Source organism: Nelumbo lutea, chromosome 1, assembly GCF_056320005.1.
Source record: "Nelumbo lutea isolate HS-2025 chromosome 1, American lotus-T2T, whole genome shotgun sequence".
NCBI classification, from domain to species: domain Eukaryota; kingdom Viridiplantae; phylum Streptophyta; class Magnoliopsida; order Proteales; family Nelumbonaceae; genus Nelumbo; species Nelumbo lutea.
This window is the reverse complement of record NC_142684.1, coordinates 65,603,068-65,625,545: the sequence shown is the minus strand read 5'-3', so window position 1 is coordinate 65,625,545 and position 22,478 is coordinate 65,603,068. Positions and strand designations below refer to the sequence as shown.

The following is a 22,478-nucleotide window of genomic DNA, read 5'->3' as shown; positions in this document are numbered from 1 at the left end:
TTCTAGATTCTTCTATTATCTAAATCTCAACAATGAACCGTTACGAGTATGGCACGTGAGTTTATACGTGCAGAGCAGCAGAAGTAGAAGTGCATAGAAAGAGTATAAGGCCCCGTTTGGTTCGGTCTGAAATCGGAATCGGAATGGCATTTCCAGTTCTTTCGGTGGTCCATCCTTTGTTGCTTTATCCATTAGTTAGTAGTTACGAGTTACGACTGGACCGGGGGTCTCTGGACTTCGGCATTTTCTCTCTTCTCTCTTCGGCCCTGAGACAGACTGAAAATGGAAGTTCGTTCGCTACAAACCATTGCCCAGTTCAGATGCGCTCCCACAACTCGAAAGTGAGTACTTCAATTTCAATACCTAATGTTCGTTTTTGCATAAAAATGCAGTTATGTAGGGTATGATTTTTTACTTTTTTTTGAGCTGAGTCGGATTAATCGAATACAGAGAAGTTCAGTTTTACTTTTTTTTTCATTAATTAAACCATGGAATTCATTCCAGTTTTTTATAGGATATGATTTTTTTTGTTGCATTTTCTTATTACATGAATCAATATGTGGCAAAATCTCTTCCCTTAAGAGATTTGAATTGAATCATTAAATTTGACCTGTAGAAATTACATACCCAGTTCCATTGCCATTGGTCAGCCCAAGAGAGCCCGGGTTAAGGAGCTACAAGGCAAATTTTCTTCTCTGGCAGTCTCCAGATCATCAAGGAGACTGTTTTTGGAGTTTTTGGGATTCAGTTCTGCCTTTCTACCTGTCTGTCCTGCTCCTGCAGCAGAAATGCTAGATATGAAGGAAGTTGAAGTAATTCGGTGAGAAAATTTTATATGTAGTATTTTAGGTGTAATTCTCAACAGTCAAAGAACTGGTTGAATACGTTAATTTCCTTGTTTTAACAATTGTGACCAGTCTTTATAATCAATGGCTACTTGGAATTTGAAGCATCCAGGACCCTGAAGCTGGCTAGTGGGGTGAGAGTTCAAGGTGAAGATTTCATTTCGTTTCATCATTTTATTTCTCAATGTCAATTTTAAGAAAGGTACTGATTATTTTTGTTTTTCCAGTTTCCATATGGTAACCCCTTGGCCCTGGGTTGCCCATTAACTAAGTATTGCTTGTTCCATGTGGCTATTCGTCATTGGTTTTATCTGCTATGTTTTGTCAGTAAGCTTGTACGTACACTAGGATGGCAATTTTTTTCTGTTAGTCCAGGCAGGAAAACATTCATGTTTTGTACTCCCCTCCCCCCCCCCCCCCCCCCCCCCAAAGGAAAAAAAAGGATCAAAACCTTTAGTTGACATGTGCACAGGTGAAGGTTTATTCCCTTTATTATGCTTAGGCAAAATAAAATGACCTGAAATGCAGTCATATGGACCAGGATCAGTAAACATGGCATGATTTATACCTAGGAAAAAACAAAAATGACCGTGTGGAGACTGATAAGAAATCATAGTAACACTACTGCTTCAACATGAAATACAGATGTATATTCAATGGAAATGACATCTCTAGTCTACAACATCAATTGTCATTGAGTTCATTGGTTGAAATAGATCACTGATGAGACTCCAGAAAAATGTGGCTGGACATAATTCTGGATATGAAATTTACACAAAAAATTGAAGTATCCAACACGATAGAGCACCTTTGTAACAGGTACCAAGGTATCATATGTCTAGGTACCATTTTACCACACTAACTCTCTGAACTTCCATTTCAAGATATTATTGAAGGGAATGGGCCAGAAGCTCATGAAGGAGATCTTGTTGAAATTAATTATGTCTGTCGACGTTCAAATGGATATTTTGTCCATAGGTAGGGTTTTCTTTTCCTGCTTACATATTTATATCAAACTATTATGTGTATGATCTTATTAAAAGTTAAAATTGCTAACTTTTCTCAAAAAAAAATTCTAGTTACACGAGCTGATGATCTCAAAATATTCAACCAGAGGATGGTGGCTGATTCCATTTTGACTTTTGTTTCTCGTAGTTACTGATTCCATTTTTTTCTTCCTAAGATCGTGAACTTCTAATTTCTGGCTGAGACTGCTCTCTTCACATCAGTTTGTCATATTTGAATGTAGCACTGTAGATCAATTCAGTGGAGAAAGCAATCCTGTTACACTTCCTTTGGACAATAAGCAGGTTAGTTGATGATCTGTTCTCATATACTGAAATGCAACCTGAAAGTTTTGGTTTTCCACTATCAATTGTCAATGACCCAAAAGTCCAAAACAAGCATGAGTAATGACCTTGGTGCAATTTGATGTAGTTGATTTAAGCTTCAATTCAGCTACTATACTTCCTGTTGCAGTTTTCTATGTCAAAATGTCTAGCTTGATTTTTCATTCTGTTAGAAAAGTTATTTGTACTGCTTTTTTAACAATTTCAGGAGCATCCACTAAATAAAAAATTGAGCTATCACTTAAATTCAAAATTTCAAATAGCATATTAGTCTTTGACAGAAAAATGTAATTTTTAGTTACCTCAGTTATCCTTGGGTTCTAAATTGTTTATATTATTTACATTTACTATTCATCAAGTTTTAGGTGGCAGTTATATTTTGCTTCATTGTTTGAGTGTTTCTTTACATTTTTTGTGGGAAAATGGATGCTAGAAAATCTACTAGCTTGGTTGCAAGAAGCTAGAGTTTCTTTTTAACTTCATTTATAGAGTCCTAGAGTGTTTCACTCACATTATTTCCTCTTGGATTTTAGTCCTAATTTGAATCTAAGCATATAAATAATAGATTTTTAGGATGTCCTAGTTGTATTGGAAATTTTCTTACAGATTAGATGATCTATCTGTACTTGTGATCATTATGTACTAAAACAAAGTATGGATCTGACCTCTTTATTGAGAGTAGGTTTTGATGATGCGCATTTTGGCATCTCCCGGCTGGCTAGTGACTCAGATGCCTAGCTGAATAATCCCTACCTGGAAGGTGGCTTGGACACCTAGCTGAATGGTTCCCACCTGGAAGGTGGCTTGAACACCTAGTTGAATGGTGACGAGCTGGAGAGGTGGCTCTGATGCCTAGCTGAATGATGACAAGTTGGAGAGGTGGCTTTGATGCCTAACTAAGTGGTGATGAGCTAGAGAGGTGGCTTTGATGCCTAATTGAGTGGTGACGAGATGGAGAGGTGGCTCTAATGCCTAGCTAAATGGTGGCAAGCTGGAGAGGTGGCTCTAGTGCGACTTGCAAGGAAACAATGTCAGAGTGCCCGGCTTGCTTTACTCGGGGTGGGCACTCCGATGCTTAAGTTAGTGAATTAGATATTTTAAGATAGCTAGATGTGAGAGATCTGGAGAGCTGCGAGAACTAAAAATTGCGCATCTACCTAGATCTCAGCGGCTGATGCCCTTACATAGTTGGGTTGTCATGTGTCTCGAAAACGCTCCCAGAATCCTCGGCCCACGACGTAGAGGTCCGTTCCGCTTTGGAAGGAGGATAACGTGCCAGTTAATAAGGCTTATCGTTTCCCTCCGATTCGGGCAGGATGAGGATAAGGCCTACAGTTACGCGGCGTGATCCCGAAAGGTTCGGAGACAACTAGCAAGCTTCTAGAAAGGTAGGTCGCTAGGTTGGTGATAGAGGCACATCGCCAAGTCACCAAGTTGGCGATAGAAGTAGATCGCCAGATCAACGGCAAAGGCAGGTCTCTAGGTTGGTAGAAGAATTAGGTTGCCAGGTCGGCGGCAGAGGCAGGTCGCTAGGTCGCCACGTCGGCGACAGAGGTAGGTCGCCAGGTCAGCGATAGAAGTAGATCACCAAGTCAACGGCCGAGGCAGGTCTCTAGGTCGGTGGCAGAAGTAGGTTGCCAGGTCGGCAGTAGAGGTAGGTCGCCAGGTCGGCAGTAGAAGTAGGTCACCAAGTCGGCGGCAGAGGCAGTCGGCAGCTAGGACCCCATTTTGGCTAAGGCAAGTTGCCGCCTAGGTGATGCTAGGATGTAGTCTAGCTGTTCTGATATGCCATGTGTCATGATGTCAGTGGAGGGCCAAATCTGCCCTCATCAATTGCCCCCCACTCCCAAGCTGAGATCAGCTCAACGAAGGGAGTAGATCTGTGCTTTGTTGTAGGTCCTTTGGCCTGTTACCAACATATTTTAAGGTCGGCTTAGGGTTTCTTGATGCTGAAAGCGGTTTGGCTTCCCCTTGCGATATGTGTGTTGATGTTGGAATTTAAATAGCGGGTCAGTATCACGGCTGCACTGTGTCAGTCCTCTAAGGTGTTGGTCGTCCACTTCTACGATAAGCCACAAGGATCTCAACCTACGGCGGCAGCTTTACTAACTGCAGTTTTCCAGTTCGCATGGGAACCTTGAAAGGCTCAACCCATAAGGGCGACTACAGTCTGTTGGCCGCTGACTCCTGCGGGAGCCATGGAGGGCTCGACCTGTAGGGGCGACCTCACAAACAAGGCTAACAAGGCTCATTCGGGCTGATTATGTGTGCCGCTAGGTCGGTGGAAGTAGGTCGCCATCTCGGCGGTAGAGGCAGATCGCTAGGTCGGTGGGAGTAGGTCGCCAGTTCGGAGGTAGGTCTCCAAGTCGCCAAGTCGTCGAAATTTTGACAGTCTAGTTTTGCTCTCAGCACCTCGGCCTACAGACACCTCATCACCTCGACAAGATTGACTTGCGAGGGCGGCTCCACAACCTGCTGGTCATCAACTCCCACGTAAAGCATGGAGGGCTCAATTTGCAAAGCGACCTCACAGTTTGTTGGCTATCAACTCCCACGAGAACCACGGAGGGCTCAACCTGTGGGGTGGCCTCACATTCTATTGGTTGTCAATTCTCGTAGAGAGCACATAGAGCTCGACATATGGGAGTGGCCTCACAATTGGGGATATTCTATCCGGGCAAGACTACGAGAACTTGTTTGGGTTAATCATTTTGCTTCTACCCCCCTAGGGGGTTCTTTCGATTAAGCGCTATTGTTGTTGCTTAAAGATGTTATTACTCGAGGCTCAGAGAATCGGGTGAGAACATAGCCTTTTGTAGCGTTTCCAACCGACGGTGCCAATTGATAATGCGCATTTTGGTAGCTCCCAGTTGGCTAGTAACTCAGATGCCTGACTGAATAATCCCTACCTAGAAGGTGGCTTGGACGCCTAGCTGAATGGTTCCTACCTGGAAGGTGGCTTGGACGCCTAGTTGAATGGTGACGAGCTGGAGAGGTGGCTTTGATGCCTAATTGAGTGGTGACGAGCTGGAGAGGTGGCTCTGATGCCTAGCTAAATGGTGACAAGCTGGAGAGGTGGCTCTAATGCGACCTGCAAGGAAACAGTGAAAGAGTGCCCGGGTTGCTTTACCCGGGCAGGGCACTCCGATGCTTAAGTTAGTGAATCGAAGATTTAAGATAGCTAAATGTGAGAGAGCTGGAGAGCTGCGAGAACTAAAAATTGTGCATCTACCTAGGTCTCAGGGGCTGATGCCCTTATATAGTTGGGCTGCCGTGGGTTTTGCGAAGCGCTCCCGAAATCCTCGACCCACAACGTAGAGGTCCGTTCCGCTTTGGAAGGAGGATAACGTGCCAGTTAATAAGGCTTACTATTTCCCTCCGATTCGAGTGGGATGAGGATAAGGCCTACAGTTATGCGGCATGATCCCGAAAGGTTCGGAGACAACTATTAAGCTTCTAGAAAGGTAGGTCGCCAGGTTGGCGATAAAGGCAGATCGCCAAGTCGCCAGGTCGGCGATAGAAGTAGATCGCCAAGTCAACGGCAAAGGCAGGTCGCTAGGTCGCCACGTCGGCGGCAAAGGTAGGTCGCCAGGTCGGCGATAAAAGTAGATCGCTAGGTCGGCGGCTGAGGCAGGTCTCTAGGTTGGCGGCAGAAGCAAGTCTCCAGGTCGGCAGTAGAAGTAGGTCACCAGGTCGGCGGCAGAGGCAGGTCACCAACTGGGACCCTATTTTGGCTAAGGCAAGTTGTTGCCTAGGTGATGCTAGGATGTAGTCCAGCTGTTTTGATATGCCATGTGTCATGATGTCAGTGGAGGGCCAAACCTGCCCTCATCAGGTTTGATGACTTGTGCCCTTATTATCTCTGTATTAAGATTTATGGTAAAAAAAGGAGTACTATTTTTAGGGTAAAATACAGAAACCTCCCTTATAGTTTCATTTTAACAAATACCTCTCCTGAACTTTTGAGAAACTTGACAAGAACCTCCCTTCATCACCTTCCCAGACAGAAAATGTTAGACTTGTGTACCAGTTTTACTGAAATGACCATGTTTTAATTTGACAAAAGCCTCCTTTAACGGTCATCTTCTAACGTTTTTGTCGAGTTAAAATAGCGTTATTTCAGTAATTTTGTATGTAAAATAATTTATAAAAGGGTAGAATGGGTATTTGGAAAAAAGGGAGGTTTTTGTCAAGTTTCTCAAAAGCATGGTTTTCAAAACCAGACCAGACCGGATGGTTGGACCGAAAAAACTGGGATCTCATCAGGTGACTGGTTCCGTTTTACCCCAGAATTGTTATTTCGCCAAAAACCATTGATTTGGTCAGCAAACTGCTGACCCGGGCGGTTGAACCGTTCGAACCGTCAACGGTTTTGGCCGTTTTTATTTTATTTTTTTGTCACAACTGACCATCCGTTCGATTCAAACGGTCGGACCGTCTTACCTGGGAACTGGACCCCTGACCAGTTCGTTGTCCGGTTCGGTTTTAAAAACCTTGCTCAAAAGTTCAGGGGATGTATTTGTTAAAATGAAACTATAGGGGAGGTTTTATGATTGTCAGAAACTTCAGGGGAGGTTTTTATGATTGTCAGAAACTTCAGGGGAGGTTTTTGTATTTTACCTTTTTTTTAATTTGAATCCAGGACATGGAATTTCTAACTTTTTATATATCAGAAAGCATTTTAGAAATTAGAATATTTTTACTTATTTCTGTTAAGTCTAAAGTAAATTTAAAATACTTTGTAATTTTTGTAAAGCAGTAGAGCAGCTAACTTTAGAGTCTTTGTGAAGTGGTTGTCTAGCTCCATTAACCAACTAATAATGATGGTGATCATTTTTTTAATTTCATGGACGTCATTGTTATTGGTGACATTACCTTCCTATGTGATAGCAGAAGAACAACATGGAACCAGCAGTCCACAGGTAAGAGGAAAGAAAAGGTAGCGGGTGGTATATACAGATATTACAGATATGATTATTGTTAGTATGTTAGCAGGCTCATCTAGTCTAGGCTGTCTTGCTAAGTTTGTATATATGTTTTTGTATGTGTATGTTTGTGGGTGGGGGTGTTGTGGGAGCAGGACTGTTAGTCAGGTTGTTTAGCAAAGAATGTTGAAGGATCTATTAATCTTTGAAGTGGCAAAGTGATTTAAGGCCTGAAATTCTCCCACTGTTTCCTTTCACTATATGTTTTTGTATGTGTATGTTTGTGGGTGGGGGTGTTGTGGGAGCAGGACTGTTAGTCAGGTTGTTTAGCAAAGAATGTTGAAGGATCTATTAATCTTTGAAGTGGCAAAGTGATTTAAGGCCTGAAATTCTCCCACTGTTTCCTTTCACTATCCTCTGTTAATGAGGTAGATTTGATCCCAGCATGCACCGCTCCTAGGACACCTGCATGCCAAGTTGGACTGGATCGACCTAGAACCCAAACTGAAGTGCCAAATTGCCACTCTCCACCCTAACCCAGCCAACTTAATGTCATTACTAAGTGCATATAGTCCAGGTTGGTTTGGATCGAACTATAATCCAAACTAAATACAAGACACTCCTTAACTAATCTAACTTCTGAAAACAGAATGCCTGATTTTTGGGTCTGACACAAGGTGCTCACATGGCTGTTTAGCTGCATGAAATGTTGCAATCACCCGGACTTACTCAGTAATGTATTAGCAAAACTTGTTGGGATTGGCACCAAGCTTCCAATAAAGAAAGGAAAAAAACTTGTTGGGAATGGTTGTAAGGATAGCAATGGGTTTATTACCCAGTACCTGGCATACTTGCCACCCTGGTTACCAGGATTTATAGTGGGTGGAATCTTTTCTGTATATTGTACATCAGTATACATCCTTTCATCTACTCTCCAGCTTTTATATTATGATATACAATCCTCTCATCTAGAAAATCAATTCTACAACTTTACATTAGTTTAAGATCACACTTAAAGTTCTAATAATTTATATTGCCCTATTTTAACAGATAATAGAGGGCCTGAAGGAGGTCTTGATTGGCATGAGGGTTGGAGGTAAGATTTATAGCTATTATATCTCATAGCATTCAGTATCATACTAGCTAACATCTTAGTGGTGCATAGCTCTGAGGTTGCTTATATATTGCTACCTTGTCTTCCAACCAAGGGGTGCTTATTGGTGTGGGTCAGTGGCATATCTGCCAATTGCAGTTAGAGAGGAGTGCCCTGAATATACTTCATATATTCCTTTCCTACCAGACAAACAATTTTTTACAATTAAATGAAACCGAAGAGTCAAGGACTAAAATAACTGTTCTTCAGAAGACCTGCTCATTTCAAAAACCTTAAGAGCTATTATTTTTTATATACATATACCTTTTCTTCATTAGGAATTACTTATACGACTTAATCTTTTATGGTTTACTTTGCAGGGAAGAGAAGAGCATTAATACCTCCTACTGTTGGATACATAAATGAAAACTTGAAACCAATCCCTGATGAGGTTTTGTCCTTTCTGTCTTGTTTGTCATTAATCTGTAGTCTTCTAGTGGTAGCCCTTAATGGCTACCAGTAATATCTGCATTCATTAGATCAACAAAAAGCCACTGTATATAACAATGAAAAGGCACTGATTTGCCATAAATAATACTAATTTGTTCTGTATTATGGTTGTTGATTGTAGTTTGGTCCTCGACGTAGCCTTCTTTCTCATGCAAATGAACCTTTGGTATTTGAGGTACAGCTTCTGAAGGTGCTATGAGCTTATACCAGTATTACAATCAGAGTTGGCTTTTGTAAGATATGTCTACATAGTTCTGAGTTATTTATCGGATCCTAGAAAGAAGCCAAAAATGTTGAGATTGTTCTTTAAGAAGCTTAATGTCATTTCTTTGAGGTCCTGAAGTTTCAGTCGGAAGTGTATATCTCTGTCTTTTTCCCATCTAAAGCATTGCGCAGTCATGTTTTATTATCAGAGTTGCTTTGTTTCCTGTAATTTTGTAATTGTAACCACCTTGAAAAGGTATTCATTTCAGTACCGTCAACATTTTTAGACTGCCCCATGCTTCAGGATTTTCTGCAGAGTTTTTCCCATTCATTTAGGAAACCACCATATAATATGATCTGTGTGGACATTTATTCTTCTCTCCATATGGAAAACTTCAATATGTCTCGATGGTTTCCTTCATTCTCATACAAGATTATATTAATCTTCCACTGCTAATAAAAGCTGTTTGGCCATTTATTTCAGTACTATCTAACATATTTATTCTTCTCTTTTTCCTAACTCTGATTATCAGAGTTGTTTTGTTTCCTGCTAAATTCAGCACTCAATAAAAATGGAATGTTCCTTGTGTGATCAAACCAGATCATGCCAAATATGTCACCAACCAAGATAACCAAGTTTTACAAAACTAGACCTTGACCCGAGATTCGAGGATTCGACCTACATATTTATCAGGGTTCATCCCTTTTATTGATTAGAGTGAGTGCATCGCTTATTAAAAGTCGATAGGCATTTTGAGCCCTTACACAAACCTTTAGTCAACGTGTTTGATTAGTAATACAACCACCTATAAATTTCTGATCTCTATCATAAGAAAGGGTACTTTTGTACTAATTTAGACTTGGTTAATAATGGTTAGCATTTGGTCTTATGTGTTCATTAAAAATATAAATCTGTTCATCAAAAAGAAAAAAGAAAAAAAAAAGAAACTCTCTCATGACCTAAATTGGCCTTAATCAGTTGTTTGATGACATCAGATTCAGTCGTCACAAGACAATGCTCATATTATACTCACAGCCACTTGCAATTGTGTATTGGGAATATCTTTCAATGAATAATATACAAGCTGTTGCGCCACTCTTCATGTATATTCTCTCTCTCCCTCACTCCCCCCACCCCAAGGGTTGGCTTCATCAATGGCCATCCATATTCATTCTCCCCCCCCCCCCCCAATCCACTCATAAAAAATTCTTGGCTGTGAATATGGTGTGAGCATGGTCTTGTGAGGATTGAATCCAAGTTCCTATTTGATTTCCTTCTCTCCATGTATGCAAATGGTTTGTACTTGAATTGGTCACTAGGCATCCCACTTAGGGGTGGCAATTTTTCACCCAACCCGTCGAACCCACCCATTTACTTGGTGGGTTGGAAATGGGTTGATCATCCATTATTAATTATTGACTAAAATTAGTTTTGTCTCAAATCAGCACACTTCAAATCCAAATGAACTAGACCTAAATCCGGACTAGCTCAACTTGGTCTAAATATGAACCAACCTAATCACCTCGGTTCGGTTCCTTTGGATCGGTCAGCCTAGTCCGAACTTCAACACGACCCAAAGTAGGCCAATACAGTCAACCTGAATCCAAAACAATCTAGACATGATGGTTCAGTTTGACCTGACCTAAAATTCGCTCACTTGCTTTGGTTTGATTTGGATTGTCCGACCTGGCTTGTATTTGTACAACCTGACCCGAATCTGGACAAGTCTAATTTACTTCCCTTGACCCACTTCGGGCCAGTCAGTTTGGTCCCAAACCCATGCACAAAACCTGATATGGGCTGGTCCAAGTCAATTCACCATTGATTGAACTAGTCCAGTATGGTCCGACTGGATTGATCTGAATCCAAATGGTCCAACCACTCTTGATGTGATTAGCTCAAAGATAATCCAATTAGATAGTTCAAGTTGGTCTATCCGGCTTGAACATAAGTAGTTCGGTCAAACCCAAAACCCAAACATAGTCAAATGGCTTCGTTGCTTGTGTAAAAATAACATGCATGTAATGTGATTTAAACCTTCACCTCTTGTGTAAATAGCAACTACTATTACCATCAAGCAATGACCAACTTATTTTTCAAGAGAGAGTTAGTTTTTTTTTTAAGTACATAAATATAAGATTAATGGGTTTGGGCGGATTGGATTGGGTCAAAATGAGTTAGGGTTGAACCTAACCCATTTAATTTTATATAATTGTGTCATTAATGAATTGGTGGGTTAGTGGGTTGGGTTGAAGCTCGACCCAAACCAAACCCAACCTAACCCACCCAATTGCCACTGCTAATCCCACCCTAGTCATTTTCCTAGAGTGGAAAAAGGCCTTGATAGTTTCCTCAATCGATTCCTCAATTATTATCTTGTATTTAAAAAAAAAAGTATTTAGCCCATCAGGTCTAGGTATATTCATGCACCACTTTCTAATGGATAAAAACGTACTAGCTATATTATAGCATGGTGCAAGGTTCAAAATATTGATACGCCCAATACATCGGTAGAGGAATATCGGGTAGTATTGATAGTTTTTTTTTTTTTTTTTTTTTTTTTTTTTTTCAAATCTGCTTCAGAGGGATTGGTTTAATGTCCATCTACCCCTGAACCAGTCAAAACTCCCAACAAACAACCCTAGAGGGGCGTATCGGTGTTTTGAACCTTGGTGTGAAATGGAGCGAAGCTACTTCTATATTACCTAAAAATGTTATTTTGTTCTACTTCTATCAGATATAACGAGGTGTTTTGAAAATTTGTAATGATGGTTGTAGACTTCAAAACATTATGCATCATGCCCTAAGCTCAAATCTTTCAACATGTTTTGAAATTTCAATGAATACTTAAGGGTAAAGGAATCATTTATTCATTCCCTCAAATATGACATGTTGTATAATGTATTCTGATAAGGGAGTTTCAAGTATTTCAACAAATGATAGGGGAGGATTTTTTAGTATTTATAAAAAAGGAAAATTGTAGATTAGTACCTTATACTTTGGGTATAGTTTCGCTTTAGTCCCCAAACTTTAAAATATGTCAATTCAGTATCTAAACTTTCAAAATGTGTCAGCTTAGTACTTATCATTAACAACTGTCAGTTATGTGCATCACATGATGTTATGTGATACACATGATGAAACAAAATTACCCTTCAAAATGTGTATTACATAACATCATGTGCAACTAAAAACTTTTGAAAATATCAAAATTACCCTTCAAAATAAAACAATGTTCATTATTTTCTTCTTCAATAAGATGAAACAAAGGTATAAGTTTTGCAAGAAAATGGTAATGCTTGCAGTCATTAAGCCAAGGCATGGGAGTGGGAACACATTAGATAAAGAGAGAAGAGAGAAAGAATAGCAATGGTTTAGACTTCTCAAGAAAAGCATTTAGACGATTGATAAAGAAAATTAGATGACACTCTAGGCATTTAGTTGGCAAGTTTTGGAAATTTAGGTATTTGTTGGCATGTTTTGAAGTTGGGGGACCAAAATAAAATTAAGCCAAAGTAAGGAGTACTAATTTGTAATTTTCCCTTATAAAAATCTTACCATGAAATCGTCATTTCTTACCCATTAATAAAAATAAGAACGGTTCAATGTTATCGTTATCGTCAAAAGACCCTGATTTTATTATTCCATTTATACCCCTGTCATTAAAATGTATTTCCATCTTATATCTTATCTATCTATCTATCTATCTATCTATCTATCTATCTATATATATATATATATATATATATATATATATATATATATATATATTCAAGTGATAGGGGTGGTCTCCCCTTTGGCCACTGGTTTCAGGTCAACGGTTCGAACAAATAGCTTATTCTGACAATAAAAATTACAAGCAAAAAATTATAAAACCGTTATGACCACCAATTTTTGGGTTGACGATTCGAATGGACAGCCTGTTTTAATAACAAAAATTATAGGGAAAAAATTGAGAGTGTAAGGTCCATTAAGCAATATCATACGTGTTATGTCATTCGAGTGCGTGACTCATACGACCAAAAAATGGAACCATTCTGGCCACCGGTTTTTGGGTCGACGGTTCAACCATTCGAGTCAAATGGATGGTCCATTCTATCAACACAAATTAAAAATAAAAAATAAAAAATGACCAAAACCATTGAACGGGTCGATGGTTCGACTGCTCAGGTCAATGGGTTGTTGATCGATTCAACGGTTTTTGGCCAGAGACTTGGATTAATGTAAAACAGAACTGGTTGCTTGGATGATTCCCAATTTAAAAAAAAAGTGGCAGTTCGATCATCCGATTCGAACGGACGGCCCGTTCTGGTAACAAAAATTACAGGAAAAAATTTGAGTGTGTGAGGTGCATTAAGTAGTACCATACGTGTTATGTCATTTGATCATGTGACTCATATGAACTGAAAATGGAACCGTTTTGGCCACTGATTTTTGGGTTGACAGTTTGGCCATCCATTTTGAACGGACGACCCGTTCTAACAACAAAAAAAAAAAAAAAAAAAAAAAACAACCAAAAGCCATTGAATGAGTCAACGGGTTGATGGTTTGACCGCTTGAGTCAATGGGTCATTGATTGGTTCAATAGTTTTTGGCCAGGGACTGGGATTGGGATAAAACAGAACTGGTTGCCTAGGCTGAAATGTTTAGCTCCATCTCAAAGTGGAACTTTGGACTCAATTTTCTAATTTTTTTCCTTGGCTTTTCTAATTTAGTAGATTTACCACCATTTTTTTTTTGTGTTTAATGTCACTTTGGATTTATCTTTCAAGGTTTTGGAATCCCTTGCAATGTCCAGCCTTTCCATGACTATGACTACAAAGTTATTTCATCTAATTATTGACATCTAGAAAAAATGACCCAGAAATGAACCGTTCTAGCCACTAGTTTCTAAATTGATAGTTCGACCATTCAGTTCAAACGGATGACATGTTCTAACATAAAAAAAATGGCCAAAAACGTTAAACGGATGAATGGTTCGATCACTTGAGTCAATGAATTGTTGACTGATTCAAAGATTTTTTTGTCAAGAATTGGATTTGGGGTAAATGTAACCGATTGCCTCAACGGTGCTATTGTCTGAATTAATTAGAAGTTCTCGATGCTATCACTGTATGATCGTATGAGATACTTTGTTCAACAATATTTAAAAAATGCTTATAATTACAAGTTTTTTTTTTTTTTTTTTTTTGTTAAGAAACCATTGTATTTTATAATGTAGCAAATAGAAATTGCAATTTTGTTAAGTCAGGGCCCTCCGCTAGTTGTAGAAAAAAGACATTCCTTCACGTTCAATTGTAAATTCCCAAAATTAAAATTAAACTTCCGACCGACAGTTCAACAGGACGCCATAGATGGCAGAAAGTAGGAAGAGGCATCAGCCAACTTATACGGGTTAAAGTAATTCCGATTGCTGCTGCTTTCCGGTCCGAAATCGAGGATTCGTTTCCGTCATCGTTTAGTCATCAAGTTATGCAGAAAACCGCTCAAGCTTGGTTCATGGGGGGGCCGAGTGGCACCGATCAGCAGAAACCCTCGTCTCTGCTCGCTGATTGGAACTCTTATGCAGCCTCCAAATCTTCGGAAGACAGCGGATCGTCTAATCTAGGTTTCGATCTCGAGGCCGCAGTCAGGACTGCCAATGATAAGGTCACTGGGACTTTCAACGTGTAAGCGCGACTCTGAAACTGCTGCTCAGATATTAGGTTTTCAGTTTATCATTCCCTTACCCACCGTCTTATACTGATACATGGTATCAGAGGGGCCTCATCCTGGTCTCCTTTTGTCTCCATGGCCACTAACACTTCGACCTCTTCTGCTTCTTCTTCTTCCCCCCTTTTGTACCCAATCTCCATCTTTTCTTGTTTTCTTTTAATCTGGGCTGATGCTTACCTTGTTCGTCTTAGAATTCAAGGTAGATCAAGATGTACACTCTCCATTTTTGTCTTGCTAGATAATTCATAATTGTTATTCACTTATTTGAACCGCCGGATACGAGGGTTGAACTGGTAGAAGATAGCAGATTTGGTCCTGGTGAATTGATTAGTCTTGTTTTTCCATGAAACTCACATTTCATAAAGCAGTGCATACTGTCGGTATGTTAGGTTTGGAAGTGAATACGGGTTAGGAGAAGGACATGATGATGCCTGAATATACTTCCTTATGTAAATGTTATCATATTTTTGAAAGTTAAATCTTTATATGTCTGTATTCTAGATTTAATGTGGTACAAGCATTCTCTAAGAGATCAAAGTGGTAATGACATTTGGTCGGTTAATGAAGGGAAGATTACGCACCTATTAAAAAAGGGAAGATTAAGCATCAAGCAAAGAGTAAACATCTAATCATACTATAATATTTTTTTAAAAGCTCAAGCCTGAGAATGTATATGAATAATTTCTTGCTTCAGAAGAATAATTTCTTGCTTCAGAATAATGTCCTTGCATTATTCAAAACCTTCTGCTTGAAATACTTTTGAGATTATAATCTGGTTTAACTAGCTTAGCTGCCTATTGATCGTAAAAATTAATAACCAAGCTTGTTGCCTGTCTCGGCTTAGCTATATGTAGCATCCACTTAAGACTGCACGTGTTGGTTTCCCTCATTCTTCCTTTTCTATGAATTTCCGTCATTTGTTACAAGGATCATTCTTTGGTATAACAGAATGTCTATGCCCACTTGTTTGTACAGATTGCTGTAACATCTGCAGGTGTGGGAAGAGATGAGATGTTTGCTATTCTTTATTATTATTATTCAAAAGATAACTGTGTAAAAAGATAGAATAAGACAATGGAATAAAGTTGCAAATAGTATTCAATTTGTCTGAATTTGAACTCGAATTTGATATGTTTATAATTGGATCAAATATGGATCAACCCCTGTCTAATCCAACATAATGCAATTAGAATTGGTTGAAATATTTCATGACAATATAAAATATCAAAAAATATTTCATGACAATATACTTAAAGTTTATATTGTATCTATTAATAATGTTGGTTTGATGTTGTGTTTCAATTAGGGAATGTTTGGTACCGTAGTGTTGTGTTCATCTTTAACCTTCCATGTAAGCACCATTCAGGTGTTTTGACTTTCCCATACTAGAATCATGATTGGTTGGGTAGATTAAGGTACAAACATTTGCATCACCATGTACATTGGGTTATGTGCATGGGTTTTTGGAGGAAACACCTTTTTGGCATTTCCTCCAACAGGGAGCATCTTCACTTCAGATGTCTTATGGTGGTGCCTAGTGGCAATTACATGTTTGAGTCTGTAATAAACAATTGTGCATTGAATTATGGTCAGAACAGCTTAACTTTTCAAACTCAAATGCCATAAATCAAGTACAAAATTTGAAACTTCAACCCACCATGATACTAAACACCATTTGAACTGTAATAGGTTCAAGTTTCATACAAGTAATTTTCAATTCACTCATGAATTGAAATATTTTGATCATTTCTAGTTTAATTTATGTATACTGTTCAATATCCAATTGCAAATTTGAATAAACAAATCAAATTTGTATCTACCTACCCAATATTTGCAGCCCTGTAACAGAATAGGTAATGATAGAAAAAAAAATACTAAGATTTTGGAATAGGATTTATGTACCCAAACTGTTGGGATGACTAAAAAGCTTTTCCTCTCAGGCCTGCTTTGATCTTCATTTTTTGAGACAGTAACAGAATTTCAATAGATCTTCTTTCTCCTGGAAGTTTGAATACTATAAGTTGGAGTTTCGTGCATTAGTTTGTTAGCTAATCTGATTGTTGCCATGGGAATGCAGGCTGAATTTTCTTTGTTTGATACTTTCAGGGTTTCAAAAGGAGTGAGAGATTTGCCTGGGAGCTTTCAGTCTGCTACTAGCAATGTCCCTTCTGGAAAATCTCTCATGTATTTTGGTTTACTGTTGGCAACTGGAGTATTTTTCATTTTCATTGCTTTCACCATGTTCCTCCCAGTTATGGTGCTGATGCCTCAGAAGTTTGCCATCTGCTTTACTCTTGGTTGTGCCCTCATCATTGGGTCATTTTTTGCTCTGAAAGGTCCAAGGAATCAGCTTTCACACATGTCATCAAAAGAGGTATCTTATCTTGGTGTCTTCTCTATCCAGACATATTTGGGTAATTTGGTTTAATTCAAGTATAATATTAATCTGATTTTACATTATGTCCCCAGAGGCTGCCCTTTACACTGGTATTCATTGGCAGTATGGTTGGTACCATCTATGTTTCTATGGTGCTTCACAGTTACATTCTATCCGTCCTCTTTTCCGTGTTACAGGTATTAAATCCATCTCTTTCCATTTTATGCATTCAAATCTTTAGCATTTCTTTTCTTTAATATTAATTGATGATTATGTTCATGCTAGTGTGAGTTTAAAGGAAAAATTTGAGAAGTTTGTTTGTGTATAAAATTTGTGTTTTATCCATGGTACCATTTTTACAACTTTGCTGTCACTTGTATCTTTTATTTTCCTTTGCTATCTCAATCTCCCCCACATTTCACTGCCTTTTTTGATCATTAATACCAAGATGGACTTGTGCATGATTTGTGAAAGACAAAACTCCCATAATCAAAGGGTAGACAGAGAGAGATGACTACATGGCAATTAGCTGACCAAATAGATAGCAATAATTAAAAAAATCTTATAACTACACATTGGGTCTAGAGCCCCTCATTACAGTTTTATAACTGTCTTTGCATTGTTTAATTTTTACCCCTCAGCAATGACCTATTCTAAAAAAAAGAATTCTGTACCCTTGTTCTGAAGGGAAAAGAAGATTATATTTTAGTAATACGGTAAACTACGTATGCACTTCCTAGGGTTTCCAATAATAACAGAACATCACCCCATGTTACTGAAATTACAGTTCGGTAGATGGTAGTTTTAGAAACCTGAAGGTGGGTATTTGTTATTATTGGAGACCTAGTGTAGGACATCTCTAATTTTTGCTTAGTGTATTCTGACCTAATGTGGAACTTGATCATTTCTAATTTTGGCTAGGTCGTTGCACTTTCCTATTATGCTATTTCTTACTTCCCTGGAGGATCTGCTGGATTGAAGTTTCTTTCTTCGGCTCTTGCATCTTCAATATTGAAATGTTTTGGCAGGTGATGTTATTCTGAGGTGCCTTTGCTGAATACCAGCTACCTTCTTCCTACTAACCCTGTAAAAGCAAAGGAACATAATTTTAAAAATTCGGTTTCTGAATCTGTGGGGGATGGAAAAGTTGAAGGTCAAATACATGATGGTTTGCAATTTGGTTTCCCGAATCTACATGAATGCACATCCCAAGGTTCAAAATATTTGTATCAGAGATAATACCACAGTCTTTAGAGGCATCAGGATACATTTTAGAATTGCATGCATGCAATTGGAAAAATTAAGATATACATTGATACATCAGAGAAACTTACATAAATCCAAACGTATCCTATAAGTCGTGTGTATTGGACCGATATAAGTGTATATCGGCCCATACTGCATTGTATCGGCCAATACGCATTGATACAAATTGATACACAGCATCAATTAAAAATGCAAACATTGCTAATAGCATGATTTGAACCTAGAACACCGTGCACATGGCATCGAAAGCCTTAAACTATCCATCAAACCATTTGGCCATGCCATGTTTTGTGATATTTAACGAAATAATACAATTTTTATTAATATCTATCCAAATAAATAATCAATATTTATGTTTAACAACCCCAACTAAAAATTAAAATAAATAATGTTTAAAATTTGTATTTTATAAACAAATGGAATAAATAATCTACCAATTCTATATTTACATCAAAAGGAGTGCCAAAAAATAAATTTACATCAAAAGATTTTAATCTCAAGAAATTTATACAAATAAAATATTAATAGTAGAATAATTACCTTACTACTTAAATTTTATAAATATGCACATGATGTATATTTTACAAAATTTATATATTTTTGTAATTATTAATTAATATTTTAATTTGCATTAAATGACAACATATTTATTATTTACAAAAAATAAAAATCTGTTTGCAAAATATTCAAGAATATACTATTAATTTGAATTTATCAAATCCACTAATTTACATTTATATGAAAAATTGATTTTTAATTTAAAAAATTATACAAATAAAAATTTTAATAATGAAATAATTATTTTAATAATTAAAAATTATGAATTTTTATATGATATATAACTTAGAAATTTCAATCAATTTTATATATTTTAAGTTAAAATTATGTATTTTTATAAATTATTAATATTTGGTTAACTTTTTTTGTTAATGCTAAAATGTAAAAATAATAAAATAGAAAATAATTGATATAATAATTAGGATAAATATAATAAGTCCATCTTGGACTCTTAATTAATGCATTGTATGATATATGTGCATTCTGCTATTAATTATAACATATTTTTATGTACACCATTAAATATATATATTTTTATATATTTATACATTATTTATAGTTATTTGACCATAAATTTAGTGTTATTAATGTATTTATGAAATTTGCATGTATCTCCCTGATGTATTCAAAATTTTCGTTTGTATCCATACATTTCCAAAGCGTATTCGTATCCGGATCCAAGTTATCCGATACAATACTCGACACCGATACTTTAATCCTTACATAAATCTCAAAAATGCATCAACAATATTAATTTTAAAGTTGAAATCAATATTGCAATACCTAGATTGGACATAATCGGTAGTTAGCCCATTCAAACCGTGAAAACTGTCATTTAAGTCGGCCTGGAAGAGGTCACTGGTCATCTCTTTGACTATTCAGTCGGGGTATCTTACAGCACTGTTTCAAATGCATATAAACATAATGTATAACAGTAGAAACATGAGAAAGACATACCTTAGTAGTTTTTATGAGGTAATCCGTAGCAAGAAGTTAGTATCACATGATAACTTCACCAATAGATCTATAAATTAACAAGAAAAGCTTCAGAAAAATCTAATCTTAATCCAAAATTTTAAGCCAACTTAATCTTAGTGTGCTATTACTGGCCAAGGTTTTTATAGTCATACTGAAATCGGGCACGGGTGGAATTTTCTACACTTCACATGGTTTGCGTTTCTCATGTGTATATAGCTTATTTGTTGTCATTTACAACTTATGTTTAATGTTATTGATATGCTATTTGAGATTTATTTGACTTCCCTTAATCTGTTCATGCGTATCGTAATGGTAGAAGATCCACAAGTTCTTGCAAGACAGAAATCATATACAACTATTAAATAGTAATTATTCAAATAATTATTGTGTTCTGTTTTTTTTTTTCTAAATAATAAAATTCAATATAAAGAAACACATAAAGGTCAGCATATATCTAAGTTGAACTCCCCCACTTAGTCTGTCTCGGGAGATATCGAAGTGCTTTGGATGTTGACTAATGATACTCTTCTGCAACAAATAAGAGAGGAAGGGAACGTAAGTTAAAAACCAAGGAGCTTGACGAAGAAATTTGCACCTCATGAACTAGCCAATTCGCTGCTTGCTTAGCTTCCTAGAAAACGTGCTGGTATGACAGATTTCTATCGAACATGTTCCTCATCCGAGTACAGTTTTCATGCTTCTCAGCTTCTATGGTGTCTCCACCTCTTGATTGAGACAAGAGATGACCAGTTTTGAATCGCCCTCGGTGATGATTGCCTGAAATTCAAAATTAAATTATGGGCTTCCTACACAACCCAAGCTTTTGCTTGGTTTATAGTTGCAAATTCCAAGTTTATATGCTTTAACATCCAATACACGTTTAAAATGATCACAAGCAAATGATAAGTTTCCAAAAAATTTTCTTGGGACCAAGAGCTGGATTTTTACAACTTTCCATGTTTTCCATAAATAAATAAGAGCTCTAGAGGTGCAAATAGGATGGATCATGGTCGAATTCGTGTCACACCTGTTTAGATCTTCAGATTGGATTATAGGTTCCAATCAGAAATCAGATCAGATCCGCATCACCCCCTATCTGACCTGAGAAGATCTGAACTGATATATATATATATATGTTATTTATTTATTTATAAATATATTTTTTATATTATGTTTTTATAAAATTGTTATATTATTTAATTTTTTATAAAAAACATGCATATATATGATGAAAATAATCAGAAAAATACCTGTATTTTTTGTTTTTACTTCATTTAAATTAATATATTTTATTCTTCTTTTAACATTTTATAGCCGAAGGTTCGTATCCTGGTCGGATTAGGCTTCCAGGGTTGCCGGGATGAGGTTAATTGTTGAGGTTTTTGGGATAGAGTCGTAATCCCCAGCGGAGTTGTCCTCATTCCTTTTCCTGTTCTTGGTCGTGCTTATCTGCCTGATGTGGGGTTGACGTGGTTGAGAGGATAAGGTGGGGGCTACGGAGATAGCGTAGCGCGGTCATGGCTATGGAGTCGATGTATGCTGCGGAGCTAGCCGGGTGGTGCCAACGTGGCCGAGGTGACTGGGCGGCCATGTGGCATTTAAGACCAGCTTGACCATGACCCAAACACCACTCCCCTAGTGTGGTAGGGTGCTTTAATTCTTGGTTGAGGAATTCCAAGTTGTAGTCTTGGTTGAACATCTGGTCCACTTAGTATTCCTTAATGCTTGTCCGAGTTTGGAGTCCATGCAATGCGAGATGTGGCTAAAGAGTTATTCGGTCATCGGCTACAAAACTCTGAGAATTATGATTTTGGAATTTGAACACCACTCCCCCAGTTTCGTAGTCGAGGAGAGGAGTGCTCGACCGAGGCATGGTGTGATCGTTTACTTCGGTAAGGCGCCGATGAGCTTTCAGTTGGTCCTCGGTATCTGAGCTTCTCTGATGCTTGGTAGTGTTGCATTACAGAAGGGCTCTTCATTCTTTGGCTAGGGAACTTAGATTCAAAATTTCAGAATCTGAACACAACTCCCCTAGTTTCGAAGTTGAAGAGATGAGTGCTTGGCCGCAGTGTGGTGTGGAAGAGTTCTTCTGTTCTCAGCTGAGGAACTTGAACTTGAAGTTTGGTTGAGAGCATTGTTTGGGCTGAGTGGCTCGAAGTTAGCCAAGGTCTTTGTCTTAGTGGCCTCGATCTTATGTTGACCGAGGTTTTTGCTCCTTGTTGGCCAAGGTCTCTGCCTTAGTGGCCTCGATCTTATGTTGACCGAGGTTTTTGCTCCTTGTTGGCCAAGGTCTCTGCCTTAGTGGCCTCGATCTTATGTTGACCGAGGTTTTTGCTCCTTGTTGGTCAAGGTCTTTGCCTTAGTGGCCTCGATCTTGTGCTGATCGAGGTCTTTACTCCTTGTTGGTCGAGGTCTCTACCTTAGTGGCCTCGATCTTGTGCTGACCAAGGTCTTTGCTCCTTATTGGTCGAGGTCTCTTCCTTAGTAGCCTTGATCTTATGCTGACTGAGGTCTTTAATCCTTGTTGGCCGAGGTCTTTGCCTTAGTGGCCTCAATCTTGTGCTGACCGAGGTGTTTGCTCCTTGTTGGCCGAGGTCTCTTCCTTAGTGGCCTCGATCTTGTGCTGATTGAGGTTTTTGCTCCTCGTTGGCCAAGGT

The 22,478-nt window shown here is 38.1% G+C and overlaps 2 protein-coding genes across 5 annotated transcripts; both read left to right on the top strand.

The window, feature by feature from the left end:
- Positions 1 to 44: 44 nt before the first annotated feature.
- LOC148874990 (FKBP-like peptidyl-prolyl cis-trans isomerase family protein) lies at positions 45 to 9,353 on the top strand. 4 transcript variants are annotated; one of them, XM_088963977.1, is made up of 8 exons: positions 45 to 341; positions 617 to 820; positions 958 to 992; positions 1,730 to 1,823; positions 2,095 to 2,155; positions 8,170 to 8,215; positions 8,593 to 8,663; positions 8,844 to 9,353. In XM_088963977.1, exons 1-8 carry the CDS (start codon positions 283 to 285, stop codon positions 8,919 to 8,921), a joined length of 648 nt encoding a protein of 215 aa, XP_088820103.1. In that variant the 5' UTR covers positions 45 to 282; the 3' UTR covers positions 8,922 to 9,353. The 4 variants fall into 4 exon arrangements, with proteins under 4 accessions (XP_088820103.1, XP_088820105.1, XP_088820104.1 ...); XM_088963978.1 differs by having other exon boundaries at positions 153 to 341; positions 632 to 820; XM_088963979.1 differs by lacking the exon at positions 1,730 to 1,823 and having other exon boundaries at positions 2,103 to 2,155.
- Positions 9,354 to 14,097: 4,744 nt separating this feature from the next.
- On the top strand, positions 14,098 to 18,296 carry LOC148874989 (protein transport protein sft2-like). Its single transcript, XM_088964516.1, has 4 exons — positions 14,098 to 14,596; positions 16,749 to 17,016; positions 17,112 to 17,216; positions 17,941 to 18,296. Exons 1-4 carry the CDS (start codon positions 14,400 to 14,402, stop codon positions 18,049 to 18,051), a joined length of 681 nt encoding a protein of 226 aa, XP_088820642.1. The 5' UTR covers positions 14,098 to 14,399; the 3' UTR covers positions 18,052 to 18,296.
- Positions 18,297 to 22,478: the final 4,182 nt, after the last annotated feature.

Excerpts from the sequence above, each read along its gene's own strand:
- LOC148874990 (XM_088963977.1), top strand. The coding sequence starts at position 283 with ATGGAAGTTCGTTCGCTACAAACCATTGCCCAGTTCAGATGCGCTCCC. Across the intron at positions 342-616 it reads TGCGCTCCCACAACTCGAAA|AAATTACATACCCAGTTCCA; the intron begins GTGAGTACTTCA and ends TTTGACCTGTAG. Across the intron at positions 2,156-8,169 it reads TTCCTTTGGACAATAAGCAG|ATAATAGAGGGCCTGAAGGA; the intron begins GTTAGTTGATGA and ends CTATTTTAACAG.
- LOC148874989 (XM_088964516.1), top strand. The coding sequence starts at position 14,400 with ATGCAGAAAACCGCTCAAGCTTGGTTCATGGGGGGGCCGAGTGGCACC. Across the intron at positions 17,017-17,111 it reads CACACATGTCATCAAAAGAG|AGGCTGCCCTTTACACTGGT; the intron begins GTATCTTATCTT and ends TTATGTCCCCAG. Across the intron at positions 17,217-17,940 it reads TCCTCTTTTCCGTGTTACAG|GTCGTTGCACTTTCCTATTA; the intron begins GTATTAAATCCA and ends AATTTTGGCTAG.